At 41.3% G+C, this 19,137-nt stretch overlaps 1 protein-coding gene across 1 annotated transcript in view; it reads right to left on the reverse strand.

Annotated features, from left to right (window-relative positions):
- Window positions 1-7,201, reverse strand: part of GRHL1 (grainyhead like transcription factor 1) — a 53,854-nt gene extending 46,653 nt beyond the window's left edge. Inside the window, exon 1 of the mRNA XM_088150101.1 lies at window positions 7,182-7,201. Coding sequence (XP_088006227.1) covers window positions 7,182-7,201 — 20 coding nt within the window. The remainder of the gene's footprint in view (window positions 1-7,181) is intronic.
- Between the last annotated feature and the right edge of the window lie 11,936 nt (window positions 7,202-19,137).

Consider the following 19,137-nt stretch of genomic DNA (forward strand, 5'->3'; position numbering starts at 1 on the left):
GTTAGAGAAGGACAGAAGCATCTCCTAGATTTCTCTGAAGCTTTCAATCTATCGGCCAGAATATATTTCTTAATTGCTTGAATTATCTGGGGATGGAAGCCAATGTACCACAGTGTTCCACACTAAGTGAAACACAGATGGTTGTGCTGGAATCACCACTCCTCCGTATGGCAATCCTATGGGATTTCACATGGTACATACTTTTCTCCCATGTTATCTTCATGAAAATACTCAGCAGAGATATCCAAAGATTTGAGGCACAGTATAATATTTGCTACTGCCTTTCAGGAGATTCTGAATGAAACAGTGGACTTAGGTATCTGAAATCGGTGACCAGCTGGATTAAGCCAAATTATGTAACATGGAGAAGGTACACAGCCTGAGGGCACTCCGGGATTTATCACCATTCTTGAATGTTCAAATAATGCCTGTCAAGCAAAATATTTTTTTCCACCTTCACCTGACTAACCATCTGTACACTCTTCTGAAAAGATGGATTTGTCTTGTCAAAAATCCACAGGTAACATCAAGAATAGACTACTGCTCTTGAAAGAGCTGAGAAGTTTCATTCAGTCTATTCAATTGTGAACTGTTGCTATCTTCAAAATCCATGTTTTACCAACCCTAAAATAACTAAAATTTGTGTCAATTTTGTTTCCATGATGAAAGTCAAGGTTCTAATGTTTACTTTTAAAATCCAATTAGGACAGTGCAGAGATCTGGCTTTGAAGGGTGATCTGGAATGTGCGTGGGTGTGTATGTCACACCAGTCAGCACTTCCTTAAATCAAACATATTTTCCTGGGATTGCATGGCTGCTATGGTGTGAGCCCAGGAAAGGACACAGTTTCTTTAAGAAACTGCTGACAGGTGCAGTGTGTACTCCAAATCACCTTTTACCCTTTAAATCTGGAACTTTGCGCAGCTCTAAATTCTTTATTACCTGGGACCAAGATATTATACATGCTCCTTTCTACTAGGTCATCCTCCCTGGACATCTATTTGTTTTATAAATCACATTAAGCCTTTTGGAAATAGTGTCTTCATTGTCTAAAGTTAGACTGGCATCCACCAAGAACAGACTTTCTCTAATGGCAGCAAGAATAGGATAGAAATGGAGTGTATTTTAACCAGGATCCAGCAGATTCACTGACCACGAACAGCTGTTAGATCGCAACTGAAAACATCAGACAAGATTTTGATTCTGCAGGAAAAAATGCAGTTGCTGCTTTCCATCCTCTTCTTCTACTAATCCCTTTGCCTGCCTAATTTCCTCCCTACTCTATTATATGGACAAACTAGAGTTCTATTTGCTACAGAAGTCAAGGCAGGCACAGCATTTACAGGTTGTTGTGCTGTATTTAATGAAACAGTTAAGATTACCCAGGATGTTTGACGCCCTTAATCTGAAAGCTGTGCCCATACAGTCACCAAGTATTCCCAAAATGTGTGAGAAGTTCTGCGCAACACTTTCTACTTAGTTCCCTCCCTTATCCTCTAACAAAGAGCCATGAATAATATGCATGATTTCTCTAACAGATTAAAACTGCCCTCATCTGCATAACAACCACCCAGTGATTAGTAGATGTGGCACTGAGATTATGTTCCTGCCTGAAATCTCCTATCTTCCTGCGTGAGCTGCTGCATTACAATAGATTTAGGACTAATTCAGCCCAAACAGTACAGGACAGCTGAATTATTCCTGCTACTACAAGAAAGTCATCCATCTCCAAAAGATACCTTCACATGAAATATTTTGATAGGCACTAGTCTGCCAAATAGGTATAGTTGAAAATGTATTTTAAATACAAAACTGATTTAAGAATCATCCAAGACCATCTGTAAAGGTATTACTGACTGTGAACACAGGTTTTCACTTATATGGTTTATTTAATGGTTTAAACTAAACAAAACATGGTTTATTTAATGAACCACTACTGAAGGGGGTGGGGGGCTATACAACATACTAAGCCATTCGTGAAATAGGTGAAGTAGGCTCTGCGTAGCATATCATAGGAGAGCACTGCAAAGTATCTTGTAAGGCAGTGAAGTGTTTTCCAGCCCTTGGAAGGTTAGGGAGTGCTGAAAAAGGTTCCTATTAGAGGAAGTTCTAGCCAAAGCCACCTCAGTTTTCATGGTATGTTTGGGTTTTGAGGTCCTTCAGCAATTTTCCAACTACTTCTGCTTAAGTAGAACTAATTTCAACTACCTTAGTCAGAATTAGGATTCAGCTATGAGTTCAGGTAAGCAGTTTCCTACAGCAGTGCTTAAAAGTTTGTGGACACTTTTGAATATTCAATATTTCTGCATAAATATGACCTAAAACATGATCTGTTCTCCACACAATTCCTAAAACTAGATAAAGACAACCCAATTAAACAAATGAGTCAAAACATTATACTTGTTCACATCTGGGTAAATTATTGTGATATTTGAGGCAGCCATAAGATAGCCTAGTAGCAAAGGGAGGTATGGGAAGAGGAGAAGGTGTTTTTTCTTAAAAGTAATAACCCTGTAATTTGGTCTCAACTTCCAGACCCCAAATTGTACCACTGCTAATCTGCATATATAAAAAGGCAAACTCCATGTTTTCTGCATTATTCTCATTGCATCATCCCCAAATAAAATCCTCAAATGCCTTAAAGCTAAGCTAGCTCTGTTAAAAATGAGTGTAGAAAGAATTATCTTTAGAGCTAGATCTTTCAACAAAGCTCAGGGTTTGGCAGTAACCCAATCCCTGAATAAAACTGCAGGTTCTTTTAGGAAAATGAGACCATGTTTTCTAAAAAGACAGCAAAATGTGTATATTTCTGACAGCTACCCTGTGTCAAGTTTTAAGTTCTGACGAGTCAACTGGCAGAGTGAACCGTGTATACAATACTAAAAGGCATTTGGCAAGATCTGCAAATAAGTCTTCTATTGTGCTTGTAATTACTTCATAACTACCAGTTTGTTTTCTGCTTGAATAATTTGCAAAAAAGAAGATAGGAAAACATTACAGCAGTAAATGTTCTGTGCATTACAGGGATAAAATAGTTATAATACAGAGGTTCTTCAGATGACAAAGTGTTGGAGTCATGCTTACAGAATACAGAACTTGTCAATGTTGGTTAGGGTTAGTTTTCTACTTACCAAATTAATTAAATAATATTTAGTTCAAATTTTCACTATTATGCTCTGAACAATAGCTCCAATCATCCTCAGCCAGCATTTTAAGTGAAGGGAGAATCAGAACTGTAGTTTAAAATATTGAAACGCAACTAGGTTGGATAAGGCTGGTTTAGTGGAACAGTGATTGCTTTAGAAAAATCAATGGTCACACCTCCTTGATCAGAGTTGTATAAAGCTAAAATAGCCAAAGCAGATACTGTATATATTTAAGAAGTTTGTATTTTCTTTTAAAAATTAGTGTAATTAAGAGCTCAAAATGCTCTTGTTCCTTTTTTTGCTTACCAAAAAGTTTTAGCCTACCAGAAAGTTTCATGCACCAATCAATTATGTCCACTTACTGTGGCTATCTTGCATTTTTTTCCTCATCAAATGGGTAGGGATTAGGATTATCAATTGATAAGAGACAGTTCCTCTGTGAATTTATGTACCCACAGCATAATCACAACAAGGATATCTCACCAATCAATTACCTCTGCAGTGGGCAAAAACTTTTTGGACATGAGATTTTAACACTAGGGCAGGCAAAAAAGGAACAAGAGCCATTCAGAGACTATAAATAATGGCAGATAGACATCTGAAACTTCAGTTCCCCCAACAAACACCGTCTGGAACCAGACAGGGTTTTGTATTAAATGGGGACATTTATAATGGACAGCATTAAAAAGTTGAGAAAACATAACACCAAATACAGAAGAGCCTTGCCAAACAAAAGACTGTTTGATTTCATGGTTTGATGAAGACATTTCACAGCAATCTATGAGAGTTTTAGAGAGAATGAGGAATTAAACAATAAATCACATTCACAAAGTCTCCAAAAAGCAAATGGCTTTGAGTGTCTGGTCTATTGAAAAGTAACCACACAATCACAGGACCAGATTTCAAATTCTGCTTTGGAAAAGGACTACACAGAGAAGTGGTACTCTAGTAGTAATAAATCTAAGTATAATGGCTGCACAAATGTGTACATGGGAAGAGGCATTTTACAAATCTTATTAACTCTTAACAAACAGCATAGTTGCATTGGAGCTTAAAAACAACTTGGCAACGCACATGATTTTTGCAAGTCTGCTCTGCAATGCCTTTCAGTAAAGAAAACAAACAGAGCACCCTTAAAGCCAACAATTAAAAAGAATAATTAACAGAAGACATTCTCCTAATTCTCCTTTTATGCTGGAATATCATTCTAATGTCCTTATGATTTTATTGCACAGCAGTTCTCCCACTGATTTAGTTAACTATCACTGGAAAATGTAGTCATTACAAAATGAAGAATTCCAGGATTCAGCATAACTACTCTAGTTGTTCTAGACAAAAATCATTGGTGGTGACTTCAGAAATACCCACAGAGTAAACCATATGCAGTCATAGTGGGATCAATTTTGGGTATGGATGAGTATGACTACTGTGTAGGACAGATATAAAAAGCACCAAAGGAAAACAGGTACCTTGTCTTAGCTGACCTGCAGGAAACCCTCCTCCAATTCTAGAAGTCAAATTTGCTGTTACCATAAGAAGTATTATCTATACCACCTGGCAGCACTGCACTAGAACAATAAGCTTTTACAGTGGCTGTCCTCCAGTTCTCAATAACCATGCATGGTAACATATAGACACTTGTACTCAAATGCAATTAAAGGTCCTCTTACAAAGAGACACTTATACCGTAGGCATAAGTTGCATCGACAGCTCAATAAAGTCTACGTTGCAAAGCAGGAAGATGACAGGATGCCAGCATCCATACGGATTCAGTCTCTGAGCAGCATTATACTCTCAAGAGTCTTGCATGGAGGATGGTTAAGGAAGCATCAAATTAGATTTAGAACTCTGAAGCCCAAAGATGACAGCTTTCTGTCTGGAGCAGTGATGTAGTCTCAAAAGGTGTCTCTATAAATGTTGGATTTATAACCCTAGCCAAGTTCTAATAAGCTTCTTCATTAGCTGCCTTTAATAAAGTTCCCTTCCAATACGTAGCCTTCCCTATTTATCATATAACACATAATTAATAGAAGTAAAAAAAGTTATGCCACCATATACAGGCTAGAATTGAAGCAAAAACATTATTGAAGGGGCTCTTAAGTCTGCCTTATGTGCCACAGTACAAAAAGCGAATCCCCAAACTTACCTAACCCTTCTCATACTACAGGTAATAAAGGTGCAAGCATTTGAAAAGAGACTCATCAGAGTCACAACATACAAAATAAAGCCCTGGCTAGCTGATATTACTTATCACTTTATATGTTTTCCCTGTGCACATATAAGGTCATTTTAAAAATGTCTACAAAAAGAGCAGATTACCTGGACAAATTCACTTTCCCTAGAGAATGAGTTTCATAAAAATCCATTAGTTTTTTCTTCAGCAAGACATTAAGAGGCGACTCTTTGATATCCAAGGAATAAGCCTGCACGTCAGGGCCTACTGGAACATCAGTCTCAAAGCTCAGCAAAATCTTAAAACAACAAACTTAAGCAATTAACACAAAGTAGTGATGCCCCAGTTAAGGGAGCTCTCTCACTGCCCAGCCCTTGTCCTCAACTTCAAAGAAGATGGAGAAAAAATACGCACAGCCCTTCATTAAGTTCCTGCATTAGATAAAACAATCAAAAGGACAGCCCTGGGCAAGGCGAAGGCCTAAACTGGAGCCACCTCTGTGGACATTACTTTTTTTTTGGAAGGTGGGGACCTTAAGCTCCTCCTGAGACACAAGTGATTATTCATCACACTCCACATTTAAAGAGGCAGTGGTGGAGAAGATAGATGTGGGGAAGCTGACCAACCCCTCCGCCAGGGTGTCATGTTTCAAAGGCAAGCTCTTCTCAGTCATGGCTTCAAGTGGAAAGAGCCACGTGAAATCCAGAAAAGCAATCAGAATGACTGACAGGCGGGAGACCTACTTTGGCCAAGTCGATCCAGAACGTTAGGAGGCAGAGAGCCAAGAATCCCAGCTAATTCCAAACCTCCCTGCTGTCTCCTCTGCCTTGGGGACACCCTCCAAGGCAGCGTGGTCAAAAACGCACAGTTGAATTTGTTTGCAAATTCAATCCGGATCTAGCCGAAGTTGAATACCCACGCCCCCATCGGATTCCACTAAAGACGGCTGCCCTGGGCGCTTTCTCTTCCCTGGTGAATCTTAAGACGGGCTGCAGCGCTTATCCTTAGCTGGATCATTCCCCAGCAGTGACCAGATGGACGAGTATCAACAGAATCCACCCGCCCCACTCGTCCAGCCGGCAATCTCTTTACGCGCGCAACCCAGCCCGGTAGGACCGGCTCCCTGAGCAAACTGGCGCAGGCTCCTGGCTCCAAATTTCGATCGATCGATTGCCAGGCTCGAACTCCTCGGTTCCGCTAAGGCTACGGTGGTTATGTATCATGGGATTTGTAGTCCGACGCCTCGGGGAAGACACTAGTTAAGGGACGCCCACTCCAGAGAGTAACAGAATCTGATTTCTGGGGACGAGCCACTGAAGAACCGATGCACCACCCGTCACTGGAAATATTTGGGAGAGGCAACGCGCGGGTGTAGATTGTGTAAAAATGGAGCTGGGAAACGAACTCATAAAGGCGGTAGGCGCAGGTGTCGCAAGTGAACGGAACCTACGCACGTCTTGACTAAACCTCCACACACACGGGCAGACTGTGGTCGCTTTGGGGTAATTTCGGGAATCAAATCTGTTCTCCCGTAACTGAACACACTTAGCCCGGGTCCACTGCGTCTTTACAACACGCTTCAATTACCCTCCCTGCGCTCGCAAGCTTAACGAGATGAGCTAAGATCCGCGGCGGAGGTTCACGACGGGGCGAGGAAGACCCGGCGCGGCTGCTCTGCCGCAAGCCCGCCAGCGACTCCGATCGCTTCCCCCCGCCATCATTAATAACGCCAATAGCAGCTCGAAAGAGTGACAGAAATCCCACAGGAGGAGGGGGGCGGGTTAGGGGTAGGCGCACCGGTCGAACCTGCCCAGACTCACCCCTTTCCCTCTCCTTCCCGTCTACCCAGCTCGATCACTTACTTGTCGTATTCTTGTGTCATGTCTGGCAGTCAGTGGGTGGCAGAACTGGCCTGGCTGGTTGGGACGGGAACTCGCTGCGGCCCAGGCGAGTAGGGAGGGGATGAGGAAGAGCAAGGAAGAGCAGCGAAGGAAAGATCGTACACAGATCGCCGCACAAACGGGTTTTGTCGGCTTTTCTCGCTCGCTCAGGTGGCTCCCGGGAGTCGCAGGTGGAATCGCAACTGCGCCTCGCTTCCCATTGGCTTGCGCCGAGAGGCTGGTGCTGGGTGGGATGGAACGACAGCGGAGCAACGCCCCGGCGGCACGCCCGATTGGAGGAGGATGGAGGAGAGGGCGGGGCCAGGTGGTGTTGCCGAGTTCCAAATGGAACTTTCGGGGCTGCTGTGTTTCGTGCTGCTGGCGGCGGGTCCAGTCGGATCCCGCAGAAGTTCTGTGAACGTAGCGTTGTCGTGCCGCAGCTTCTACGGCATGGTCCAGGCTCCCCTTGGACCTCCCCACTGCCGTCGACAAGAAGGGGCCAAATTATCCAAAACCCCCTTCCACGCGGGGTTGAGAGAGACGCAAGATCAGGATGAAGATTGAAGTGTGTCCTAAGTGTGTCACTGACGGTGATTCACAGGGGCGGGGGTGCAGATTTCTGCGTCCGTGCGTTTGTTTCACTTGCTTGAGCTAAATCCAAACCTGTTCCCTGATTTCACTTTTATTTAGAATACGGGAGCTATTGCATATATTTAAATTTCTATTTGCTACCTTTCTGATAGGGTAACCCCTGATCACGTATCTCGAAGAAGTGCGCCTAAAATCTGTATACTAGGTACCGTTTTTACTTGTAAAAAAAAAAAGCCAATAATGCAAAACAAACTAAACATCAACCTGAAAGATGCATATCCTGCATTGGAGCTTTATGCAAACAGTTGACTAGTCTACCAGAGTATTCCAGAACTTTAATGCTGCTAATTAACCGATCCACTTTTGGTTCGCTTTCCAACTTCTGAGGACTGAGATAGGGCCTTATGTGACACTCTCTGAAGAGCGTCAGGTTCGTGTAGGAACTCTGTAAACAAAATCATACCGATTTCTATCCTAACTTCCCCGTAAAGTGGATTGGGTAAAGAGACTTGCCCAAGGCAAGTATCTTGATGAAGTTCTGAATTTAGATACCTGTTTATTACTACATTGAAATATGGGTAAGATCAGTCATTAATGAAGGACTAAAATTATTCCCATAACATAAAAAGGTGCCACCCTGTAAAACCTAATTGGGCATTTTCTTTCATGCTGCTTGTATATTTGCATACTAGAGTCTTGTATATCAGCTCCATTTGTCCATAGTTTAGAATTTTATTACCACTATAAGCTTCCATAATTACACATTCAAAATTTAATACACTTAAATTGCCAGATGAAACATTTAACATTCAAATCATGTATAAATCATGATTTAAATGTTCAGTAATAAAATCAGCAAATGTTACACTCCAGTGAATGGTAATAATGGAGGAATCAGATAGGAGTTTGGGGGGAAATTGTGCACTATTCTAAAATGAATGGCATGGGGGAATTCAGTTGTATAACATGAATTGATGGGTGAAAACAAAACAACATAGAAAAACGTTATTTGGTTACTTGGGGACCCCAGAATGAATGAGACTGGTGACTCTTTGCTTGAGAAAAAGATCTATTGTTTTGACTATATGGTTTAAACATAAGTTTATTCATGTATAGACAGGCAAAGGAATGAATATGATTCTAAAAACATGATTTATTAATTTGTTTACAATGAATGATTGAATTAGTGAAGGATACAACAATGGTGAGAGGCTCCAACTGTGGGGAAGACAATTTCTTGGTAGTGTCAAGAGGGGATCTCAGGAAAAAAATGTACATGGAAGAAAATGAGCATAAAAATAGAATTGTGGGAAGAGAAAATTTGAATCCTGTATGAAAAAATATTAGTAGACAGATGAATCTCTCAACAGAATAAATGGAAAGTGAGGACTGGAATGTGTTTGGGTCAGAATGAAAAGCACATTACAGACTGCAATAGAAGTACGAAGAGTTACATTAATGGGAAATATAGAAAAAAGATGCTTAGAGGAATGATGAAGTGAAAGTAGCTGTGGAGAAGGAAAAATGCATAGTGCAGAAATGAGTCTGAGAGAAAGATGCTGTTTGATGAGCAGAGACAGAAAACGATGGTTGCAACGAATGTAGTAAAACAACAAGGAACGGTTCAGGAGAGGCAGAAAAATGCAGAATGATTCTGACTGCTTGCCTTAGTAAAGTATTTTACTAAAGACATGAATGGTAAAACAGCCAAATGCTAGTCAAAAGGTAGCAGGTAGTGTGTGCTCTGTTGTGAAGAATGTTTGTTGCAGGAAGCTAAAATGGCTGTGAGAGGAATCTGTGACTGTCTACTTTATCATTAGAAGTGAGGATTGGATTTGTCAAGAAAACATAAAAATAAGTGGAATGCAAGTGGGATTGTTAAGAAGTAGGTGTGGTGAAACAAGGAGAGACAAGAAAAAATGAGGGGGCTGAATGAATGTGGATTGAATTCAATAGTGTCCAAGCTGTACACTGATGTGATTTGGTTAGACTGAGAAAAGGAGCATGCAATTGCAAAACAAAGAAATGAAAGAAGAATGAATGGGACAAGGGGAAGGAAAGAAAGTCAGAGTTGATGGAGTTGGTGAGATGCTTGAAAGGAGAGAAATCTAAAGAATAAAAATTAATGTATGAAGAAAAGTATGGACAGAGAGGTGTGGAAAGGAAAAAGGATAGGTGTGGTGAGGTACAGTGTATGGTGTTGGTGTAATAAACCAAATTTAACTGTATTTTCTTATCTTGGGCTTTTAATTTTGAGGGCTTGCATTTCTTGCTTCTCTGCATTCTCTATAATATTGCTTAGCCCAAACAAAGAGCATGATGGGTAGGTATTGGGGGTGTTCACTGGAGGAGGAAGAATCGAAAAAGTCAACATGGTGGTCATGGCTGTGTAATCCAAGCCCTGGCCCTTTATTACATGCATCATCTTGGGTTTTTTGACGTTTGCTGTGAATACCATTGGTACATACGTATTTATGAATGCTTAAATTAGCATTTTAGTTCATTCTTCCTTCCACATATACATGTGTGTGTATGTGTTGTGTATATGTATATGTATATTCTGAGTCTGGAACAAACTTTGTAATCAAACCTAACTGTATATTTTTCCAGAATTCTCAGTTGTTTATTATGTATTTATTAGATAAATAAACTGCTTTCTCCCTAAAGAGCTCAGAGCGATCCATTATTTTATCTTCCCAACAGCTATGTGAATTAGGGTGGGCTGCAAGAGAGGGGGTGGTCCAAAGTCATTAAATGAAGTTCATGTTGGAGCAGGGACTTGAACCTGATTTTCCCCGGTCCAAGTCTCTTTCTCCCTGTTAGCTGTTTGTGGTCTTTATGAGTAATGTTTTTCTCACTCATAAAAGAAAAAGACTGCTTTCTCTTAAAATTAATAGGTGGACTCTCTATTAAAGTTGAAATAGCACCCTAGAAAAATCTAATGGCAAACCAGTTCTATATTGTTATCAAGGAAATAGGGACAACATTGGGGGAGGAGGAGGAGGAAGACTCAGCAGCTATAAGGAGGATGGAAGAGAGGCACACAGGGTTAAAAGATCCTACCATGAAGGGAGTGCAAATCTGAGGAAATACTTATGGGATTGTCTTTACATTTCCTTTTGATATCACCTCCACCCTTGAAATGCCATACATTTGCCTCTAAATTGATTTGAATTAAACTTTCAAAAGAAAGCTGCAGTTCCCATGTTGACCAGGCTGATTCATCAGTGACTCCATTCACAGAGTTGCTTTCAGTGAAGTAACACCCTTTTGTTGCACAGACTGGGTGGCTGCAACGCATTTGACTAATGGGCCAGGCAGAAGTAAAATGCTTGTAACCTTGCTCTAATTACACTGGAGTTGAGAAACCCTGTTTACAGCTCTGCTTTTCAATCTCATATCTTAATTCCTACCAGTTGCTTTCTTTGAAAGTGCCTAGATCCCACCATGAGGGAAACAAAATCCCCCTCCTGTTTCCCATAAGGATATTGGTATGTTTACAGGCATGCTGTTGTCATAATTGTTTATGGTTTAAAAGACTGAATGGAAATCTCCATGACTTATCTTGTGTCCCATATAGATTACTTCCGAGACTCACCTATAAAATATGCGCTACCAGTTGAGAACCATTGTTTCACAGCACGGGGCTGCCTTAAAGATACAATTGCTACTAGATGTAGAAACCTCCAGCATCCACAGATTGGGCTGGTCCTTTCTAACTCATTGAGGAAGAACACTCCCAAGAAAAGTGAAACAGCAGCGAGAGCAGCTGACTATTATTATTGTAGTGGATTGGGCAAGGAGCCATCACATGACTCCATATCTGCAAATCAAATAGTCTAGCCATTTCAAATCATTTTGCCGCCTTTTTAGACCATTCTTTTTTTAAGTGCCCTTTTCTCTTCCAGCTTCTTCCTTCTAATCTTCTGCTGACTCTTCTCACCCCTGCTTCGTTCGCAAAGGGGACACCTGACCCCTAAGTAGACAATACCCGATGAGTGGTGGCAGCAGGAAGTTGTAGCAGGGAACAACTTCCAGAGTTTGATTTCTGGTAAATTAATGTTTTGTGGCTGCCTGTCCTTATGCAATTGTTGTGTGAGTGCACCCACCGTATGCTCTGAGAATTTCCAATATGCCCAAAGGTCACCATCTCCTGTTCTAGGGAAACAGAGGTCCAGACAGTAGCACTCAGAAAACCTGCTGCATCCTGATGAGCTGTAGAAATGCAAAGCAGACTTTGAATTGGTGTAGTTCCTACAACATTTCATCTTTTTCTTACAGCCAGCACAGCTACCTTTTTTGTGACTAAAGATAAAATTATTTTAATCAGCAGCAAAGTGCAGTATGCCCACTATTATTTTTCTTAATTATTTAAGCCAGACACCTTGAGATGGTATTGCTACTGAGGCATCTTACTTTCATCACTGATTATTTGATGCTAAAAGCAATCTCATTAATGTTGGAAGTGGAACCCCCAAGGAACAAGAGTTTGAGAAAAGTATTAGCATTAGATAATTTTAGACTGTGGCCTTAATCATCTCCCTCTCTCCCTTTTAAGATGCTAATGGGTATTGTTTTGCCTTCAGAAATGGCAATCTAGTTTTATGCCTGTGGTAGAGGGGATCCCGCTCACTCTATTTAGTGGAGCTCTGGCCTTCTGCTCCATAGTCTTGCTTTGATGGCATCACCAGCAGAAAGGAACAACGCTGCTGACTCTTCTGAGGAATCTGTGTGACTGCAGCCGGACTGTTTCAAATCAGAATCATGCCAATGTCAGTTATGCATAATCAGTTCCCAGATGGAGCTAACCCAACAGATTCTCTCTTTGATTACAGCTTGGTTTCAAGCCAAACAACATCTAGATTTGCTCCTGCATAATTGATGTAGGGCTTGTTGTGAAGCTCCCAGAGAAACTGCAATCCAGAATGTGCTGTAGCATTCTCCACCTGTAACTTACTGTACCTATGGTATTTTCTGCTGCAAAAATTATTCTTATCCTGTGTAAAAGGAAGATGTGCATTTAAAATTAAAATTACTGATTTGCAGCTGTTGTTATGGGCTCTTCCTCCAGATGAATTATATAGTGTATCTTATTGCTCTTTAGGTCCTTTGGGGGACTAACAAAATGTAGACAGCCATGCAACGGGAGCATATATAATAAAGCTGTCCATACTTCAAAAATATTTTGGAGGATGCTCTTCAGACCTCACACAGACACCTTTTTTCCAGGCTCCTGCACTTAGGCTGCTTTAATGAAGGGCAGAGAAGCACTGTGCTTGTGCGTGGTCCAAAATAATAATTCCATATAATTTTCAAAGTATGTACAGCCCTGATATTTAACACATCACTCAAAGTTGCCCCCATACATTACAGAGGAAATCAGCTCTAATGCTTCTATTGAGAATCTGTAATGCCTGGAGGTCTTTCCTTCCTAGGGGCACAGGCACTGCATATTTTCAGATGTTGACTGTTGCAAGAAAAATGTACAACCTACAGAGAAACAGAGATTTATCCTTTGTTTTAAAGCATGAGTAATAGGACGTGCCTTAAATGGTGAGTTAGCAGCAGAATCTACTGAAGTGTAGGAACTTCACTGATAGCCCCTTCAACCATTCTTGAAACTTTATCAGAGCCTCAGGATAGATGGATGATGGACAGATATATTCTTTTACTTAGAGAAGCTAAATTGTTGGTTTAATTTTTTCATTATAAATGCAGACACACAATCAGATCAAACCACTAATATCTCCTTAATAAGTTTACAGGGTATAACTGCATTTCTATGGTAATTACCTGAGCCAAGAGTAATTCAACTGAATTCACTAGGGCTTTCTTCTTACTTCATAGATTCAACTTTCAAAACACACAGCTTTTAGTTATTCATATAAAATTGTGAAGTGGTACCATTTAAGTTAGAACATGATAAACACGTCCCAAAGAAAAAGGAATATCCAACCTCTGTTTCCTTATTGGCTGCACTTTCTGATTTCTCACATTCTAATTTGTGATAAATACATCTTGAAAGCTTTGCTACTACTTTATTCACTTGCTAGCACAAAGAGAAACTGTTACCCTACTGATTTGGGAGATAACATCATCCTGCTTTGAAAAACTTCCTGAAGTTTTGTTGCCCTCCCACTTCGCTCTATTTTAAGAATCTGAAGATGGATCTTGTTCATGGCACCACCTTGGTTTACAAGAGTATGAAAGAGCTGCCCAAATCTGAGTATTTCTGAACCCATTTTGCTCCTGGATGCTTGAATGTCAGTTCCTGGCCCTAGGAACTGTTGTCAAACTTAAGCTAGGAGATCAGACTAGGTGATGGTAACCTAAGCCTAACAATACAATCTTATGTATGTTTAATCAGAAGTAAATCCTATTGTGCTACCTGGCTTACTTCCAAAGAAGTATAGGACTTCAACCTCACTTAGAAATTGTTGGATTGTTGCAATACGTGCAAGCGTGGGGATGGCTAGCCCCATAGAGGCCTGCTGTCTTCAGCCCCAGATCCTTCATCTTCTTGGACTCTCTTCCTTTTTAGTAATGTTTTTTAAATTTTTATGTTTTATGTATTTATATGTATTTATTGTTTTAATGTTTTGTGTGAACCACCCAGAGCCCCCCATTGGGGGGAGATGGGCAGGGGAGAAAATAACGAACTAAATAACTAACTAACCCTCTTCATAGGACTGCCATTCAGAAATTTCAGCTATAGGAATTTTAGCCAGGCCAGAACATGGTAGCAAAGATCAGAATTGGGAATCTATGTCTGTAATCTGTATTACAATGAATTTCTCCTACTGTACTTTAGCTATAAGTACAATTCAAAGTCTTTGTATTGCAGTTAGTCTAGTCCTAGGATACCTAATGGGCTATCTCAGCTCACTTGACCCTATTATTCCTTTAAATCAGTGTTGTTTAAAGTTGGCAGCTTTAAGGTATGTGGCTGGGGAATTCTGGGAGTTGAAGTCCCCACATCTTAAAGTTGCCAACTTTGAAAAACACTGCTTTAAATTTAGTATGGGAAATTATTTTCCATTTCATTCTGCAGATAACCACAACATAATTGTTTGTTGCCCAAATCTGGGAGAATTATTTTCTGTAGCTGTACCTGGATCACAGTATGGAATTCACTTCCTGGGAAATTCACCATAGACACACCCAGCTTCTGTTCAAGATGCTGTTGTTCTAGCAGGCATTTTCCTTGATGAGCTGAATAATTTCAATATGCGGATGTTATTTCTTAAAACATGTGCTTCCGTTTCTAGGATGATATGATGGTATTGACTGTTATGGTATTTTATTAATTTGGCATTTGTGTTTTTAAACTGTTGAAAGCCACCTGGAGTGTTGTGACAAGAAGGCTGAATTTTTATAAAACAAAAAGTTTATTTCAGCCTAATTAGTAAAGAACGTTAAAATACTGATTATTAGTGTTATGTATCTGAAGCAAGTAGGACTGCTATTAAATCAAAAGTAGAACCATAGAAAAACAAATAAAAAAATTACCATAAATATTTACTTATTTAAATTAATTTTAGCCACCCACTCCCATAGACTCTGGGTGGCTTACAAATGCAAATCCAAAACACTAAAAACCATTAAAAACACACAACCCCATAGGCAGCCCAGACTAAAACTATCAAACCATAAGAAATCAAACCAAATGAGGGGCCCTACAAACTCATCAACTCCAAGCCTAGGACCAAAGTCAGATTTTAAGAGCTCTCCAGAACCCTAGGAGAGAGGGGGTGTCCACATCTTTGGGGGGGGTGCTGTTCCAGAGGGCGAAGGCTGTGACAGAAAAGGCACACTTCCTTGGTTCCATAAGATGGCAATATTTAATAGAGGGACCTGGAGCACGCTCGCTCTGCTGGAACGTAGGCAGAAACAGTGGGAATAGGTGGTCCCTCAGGTATCCAGGCCCTATGCCATAAAGTTATCCTTTTTTTTGTCCACACCCACTTCAAACCCAGTGCATGTGGACACGATCTGTAATATTCAGTGACAGCAGCCTTATTGGCCTTGCTGTGATCCTCATTACTCAGTATTTTCCACAGAAGTGGAAGCGGAGAGCAGAGCATAGTGTGACAGAGAAGGAAGCAAAAAATACTGTACTGTACAAGAAATTGTAAAGCACAGATAAACTGCTGATTTTTGCTGAAGGCATTTGGAAAGAGAACAAGGTATTGTAATCTGAATACAAACAGAAAAGTAGTTAAAGTTATTGTTTTAGAGCCTCACACCTTACCCCCAGGTGATTCCACTTTTAGCTGCTTGAGAAATGCAGCTCCAGCTCATTTGAAGTGGACTCAAAGCGCCTGGTGTTCTCGGCTCACACAAATAAAATTAAAGTTTCCTGACTCCTGGGGCCTTTCATGGGTGCATCTATGCAGGTTTTCTTGACCTGATATGGAAGTGGTTTGCCACTGACTTCTTCGGGATATTTTTTTTTCACTACTCGAGTTCCCTTAAAAACCTGATCTCCATAAAGGTTAAGCATTACAAGTAGTCCTCAACTTACAATCACAATTGGGACTGGAATTTCCGTCATTAAGCAATGCAGTTGTAAAGTGAGATGTCATGTAACTACATCGCTTAGAGACCACAATCCTGGCAAGCCCTGTTGCTGTCATTAACTGAGAATTGTGGGTTGTTAAGCAAGTACCCACCCCAACCCAAGCCATTCCAGGCTTAGTCCCCCTCCCAGCCCCAAGCCTCAGTAAGGTAAGGGATTGCCTCCAACTCTCCCCATCTGCTTATCCCCCCCATCTCTGTCCTTCTGGCCGCCCTGCACCCTGCCTTGCGGGGCAACAAGCAGCCCCAGAACCATGAGGCTCTGGAGCTGCTTGCCACACTCTGGGAAACCGCAGCTGCCCCAGCCCAGTCCTAGCCACAGTTGCCCTCGCCAGCCTGCACTCCGAGACCCTTGCCGCCCTGTACTCTGCCGCCTCAGCTGATTTTCACCAACTTCTTGTACCCACTGACGAGGTGTGCCTGGCCTTGCTGCTGGGCTGGGCTTCAGCTGTGGGGAAAAAAAAAGCCAAAAGCAGCCCCAGAGCCATGGCACACCAAAAAGCCCCTTTGCAAAACGCTCCTGGAGCACAGCACACCAAAACGCCCCTTTGCGCCATGCTCCTGGGTGGGGTTGGGCTGGGCTTTTGGTTTGCACTGTAAAAAAGAAAAAGAAAAAAGCCAAAAGCTCCCCAGCCTGGTGCAAATAAGAAAGCCAGCCAATGGGGAAGGCAGGAGGTGGTTTCGCCCAATGGGAAAGTGCTGGGGGTTGACTCAAGGAGCCACATGTAGGAAGAGTTTGCTGGAGAAGCTGGAGGGTGCAGAATGCCAGCCAGTGGGGAAGGCCGGAAGTGCTTTCACCTAATGGGAAAGCACTGGGGATTGGCTCAGGGAGCCACTTATAGGGAGCTTGAGTGCCTGGGATAACATGGTGGTCAGAGATCCAAAAAGGAGACAGCAAAGGCAGCAAGGTACATGTGCTTCAGCTGTGGTGGCTGGATGCAAAAGGTGAAAGGTCAGTGCGGTGAATTGGGAGAGAAGGCAGCTGGGTGAACAAATGAAAGGGAGCAAAACTTTACCCAATGGCTCACGAAACAAACTCTGAGCACGAAGGGGGAAGGAGGACGCTGGTGTGTGCAACTGAGCAAAGAGGGAAGGAGGGTGCAAGTGAGCGAAGAAAGGCCGAGATGGGTGGGGAACACTTACCCAAGCGACTTGCAGCCTCCTCTGCCAGTTTCCCCATTGACTTTCCTTATGGGAAGCTGGCAGGGAAGGATGCAAATGGCAATCATGTGATCGCAGGGTGCTTGGCAACCCAGTTGTAAGTATGAATGGGTTGCCAAGCACCCAGATTGCAATCATGTGACCAAGAGGACGCTGCAATGGCTGTAACTTCAGGGATCAGTTGTAAGTCCATTTTTTCAGCACGTCGTAACTTCAAACAGTTGCTGAATGGTCATAAGTCGAGGATTACCTGTACTATGCATCACAAGCCTTTTACTTATGATTTTGTTCATAAAATGCTGAATGCTCAAACTGAGATCAGCTGCATTAGAAGTGTAGCACCTTTTATTGTAAATACCATATTGTTTACCACCAAAATACAAGTATTTTTAAAAAATACAGTTTTAGTCTTCTGCACTGGATATTAAGTTGCTCCAACATCCCAAAAAGAATACAACAAATTACTTGGGCCAGGACTGGTTCAAGGTAAGCAGTCTATAATACAGAACTGACTCCCTGTAGTTCCAAAATAAAGTTGTATCTGTCATTAAATATACCCCATTTTTCAAAAGGAGGTAAGCTATTAAACACGTCTATACAATTAAACTGCAGTAGCTAAAGGTTAATATTGTATCTCCAAAGCAGGGTGGAATTAATTTGAAATGGTAAGTTCCAAGAAAACCAAATTTGAGCCTGCAGTAGCCCAGTATTACAAGTTTAACTTAAATGTGTAAGTGAAGTAAAAGAAAAATCTGACTAGGCATGACGGCTGTTCCACTTTTTAGAATCTTAGAATACCACAGCTGGAAGGGCCATTGAGCCCAGCCCCTTTCTTCAGTTTCAGAAACCACGTTAAATCATTCTGGATGGATGGCTTTCTACATTCTACTTGAACACATCGAGGGAAGGGGACCCTACCAGCTCTCTGCATATTCAGTTCCACTAACAATCTGCTTTGTTAGGATATTTTTTTCCTCCTAGAATTCAATGGGCATCTACCTTTCAATCACTTAAATTGTTATTCCAGGTCTTGCATCATGGAATAACAGGGAACTGGTCTTTTATTTTCTTTTGTGCGGCATTCTTTCAGTATTGAAGAGTTCCCTCAGCCTTTCTTTAAGGCTAAAGGTACTAAGTTTATTCTCTCTCTTTTGATAGGATTCTGTTCTTAGTCCTCTGATAATCCTCACTGCCCTTCTCTGCACTGATCCAATTCCTCTAAAACCTTCTTGAAACATGACACCCAGAACAGGATACAACACTCAGGGGAGTGGGGGGGATCTGACCAAAGCAGAATAAATGGGTTACTTCTCATGATTAATTAAGGAACAGCTCTTCTGTTGATGCAACCTAAAATTACATTTGCTGCTTTTGCAGCCTCATTACCTTGTTAACTCATATTCAGTTTGTAATCAACTAGTGCTCCAAGTTATTTTTCAAAAGTATCATTAGGAAGTAAGATATCCCAATACACTTGATTTTTTTCCCACCAAGTTTCCTTTGAGCTTTAATGGTAAAGCAAGCAAACAAACAAACAAACAACCCTTTATCTTTCAATGTTAAGGCCACATTTAGCTACTCTTATGAACCTACTTTGTAAAATATAAGA

This window comes from Python bivittatus, unplaced genomic scaffold (assembly GCF_059951505.1).
Source record: "Python bivittatus isolate LINGU-HERP-01145 unplaced genomic scaffold, Pbiv_v1 ctg000020_np1212, whole genome shotgun sequence".
NCBI classification, from domain to species: Eukaryota; Metazoa; Chordata; class Lepidosauria; order Squamata; family Pythonidae; genus Python; species Python bivittatus.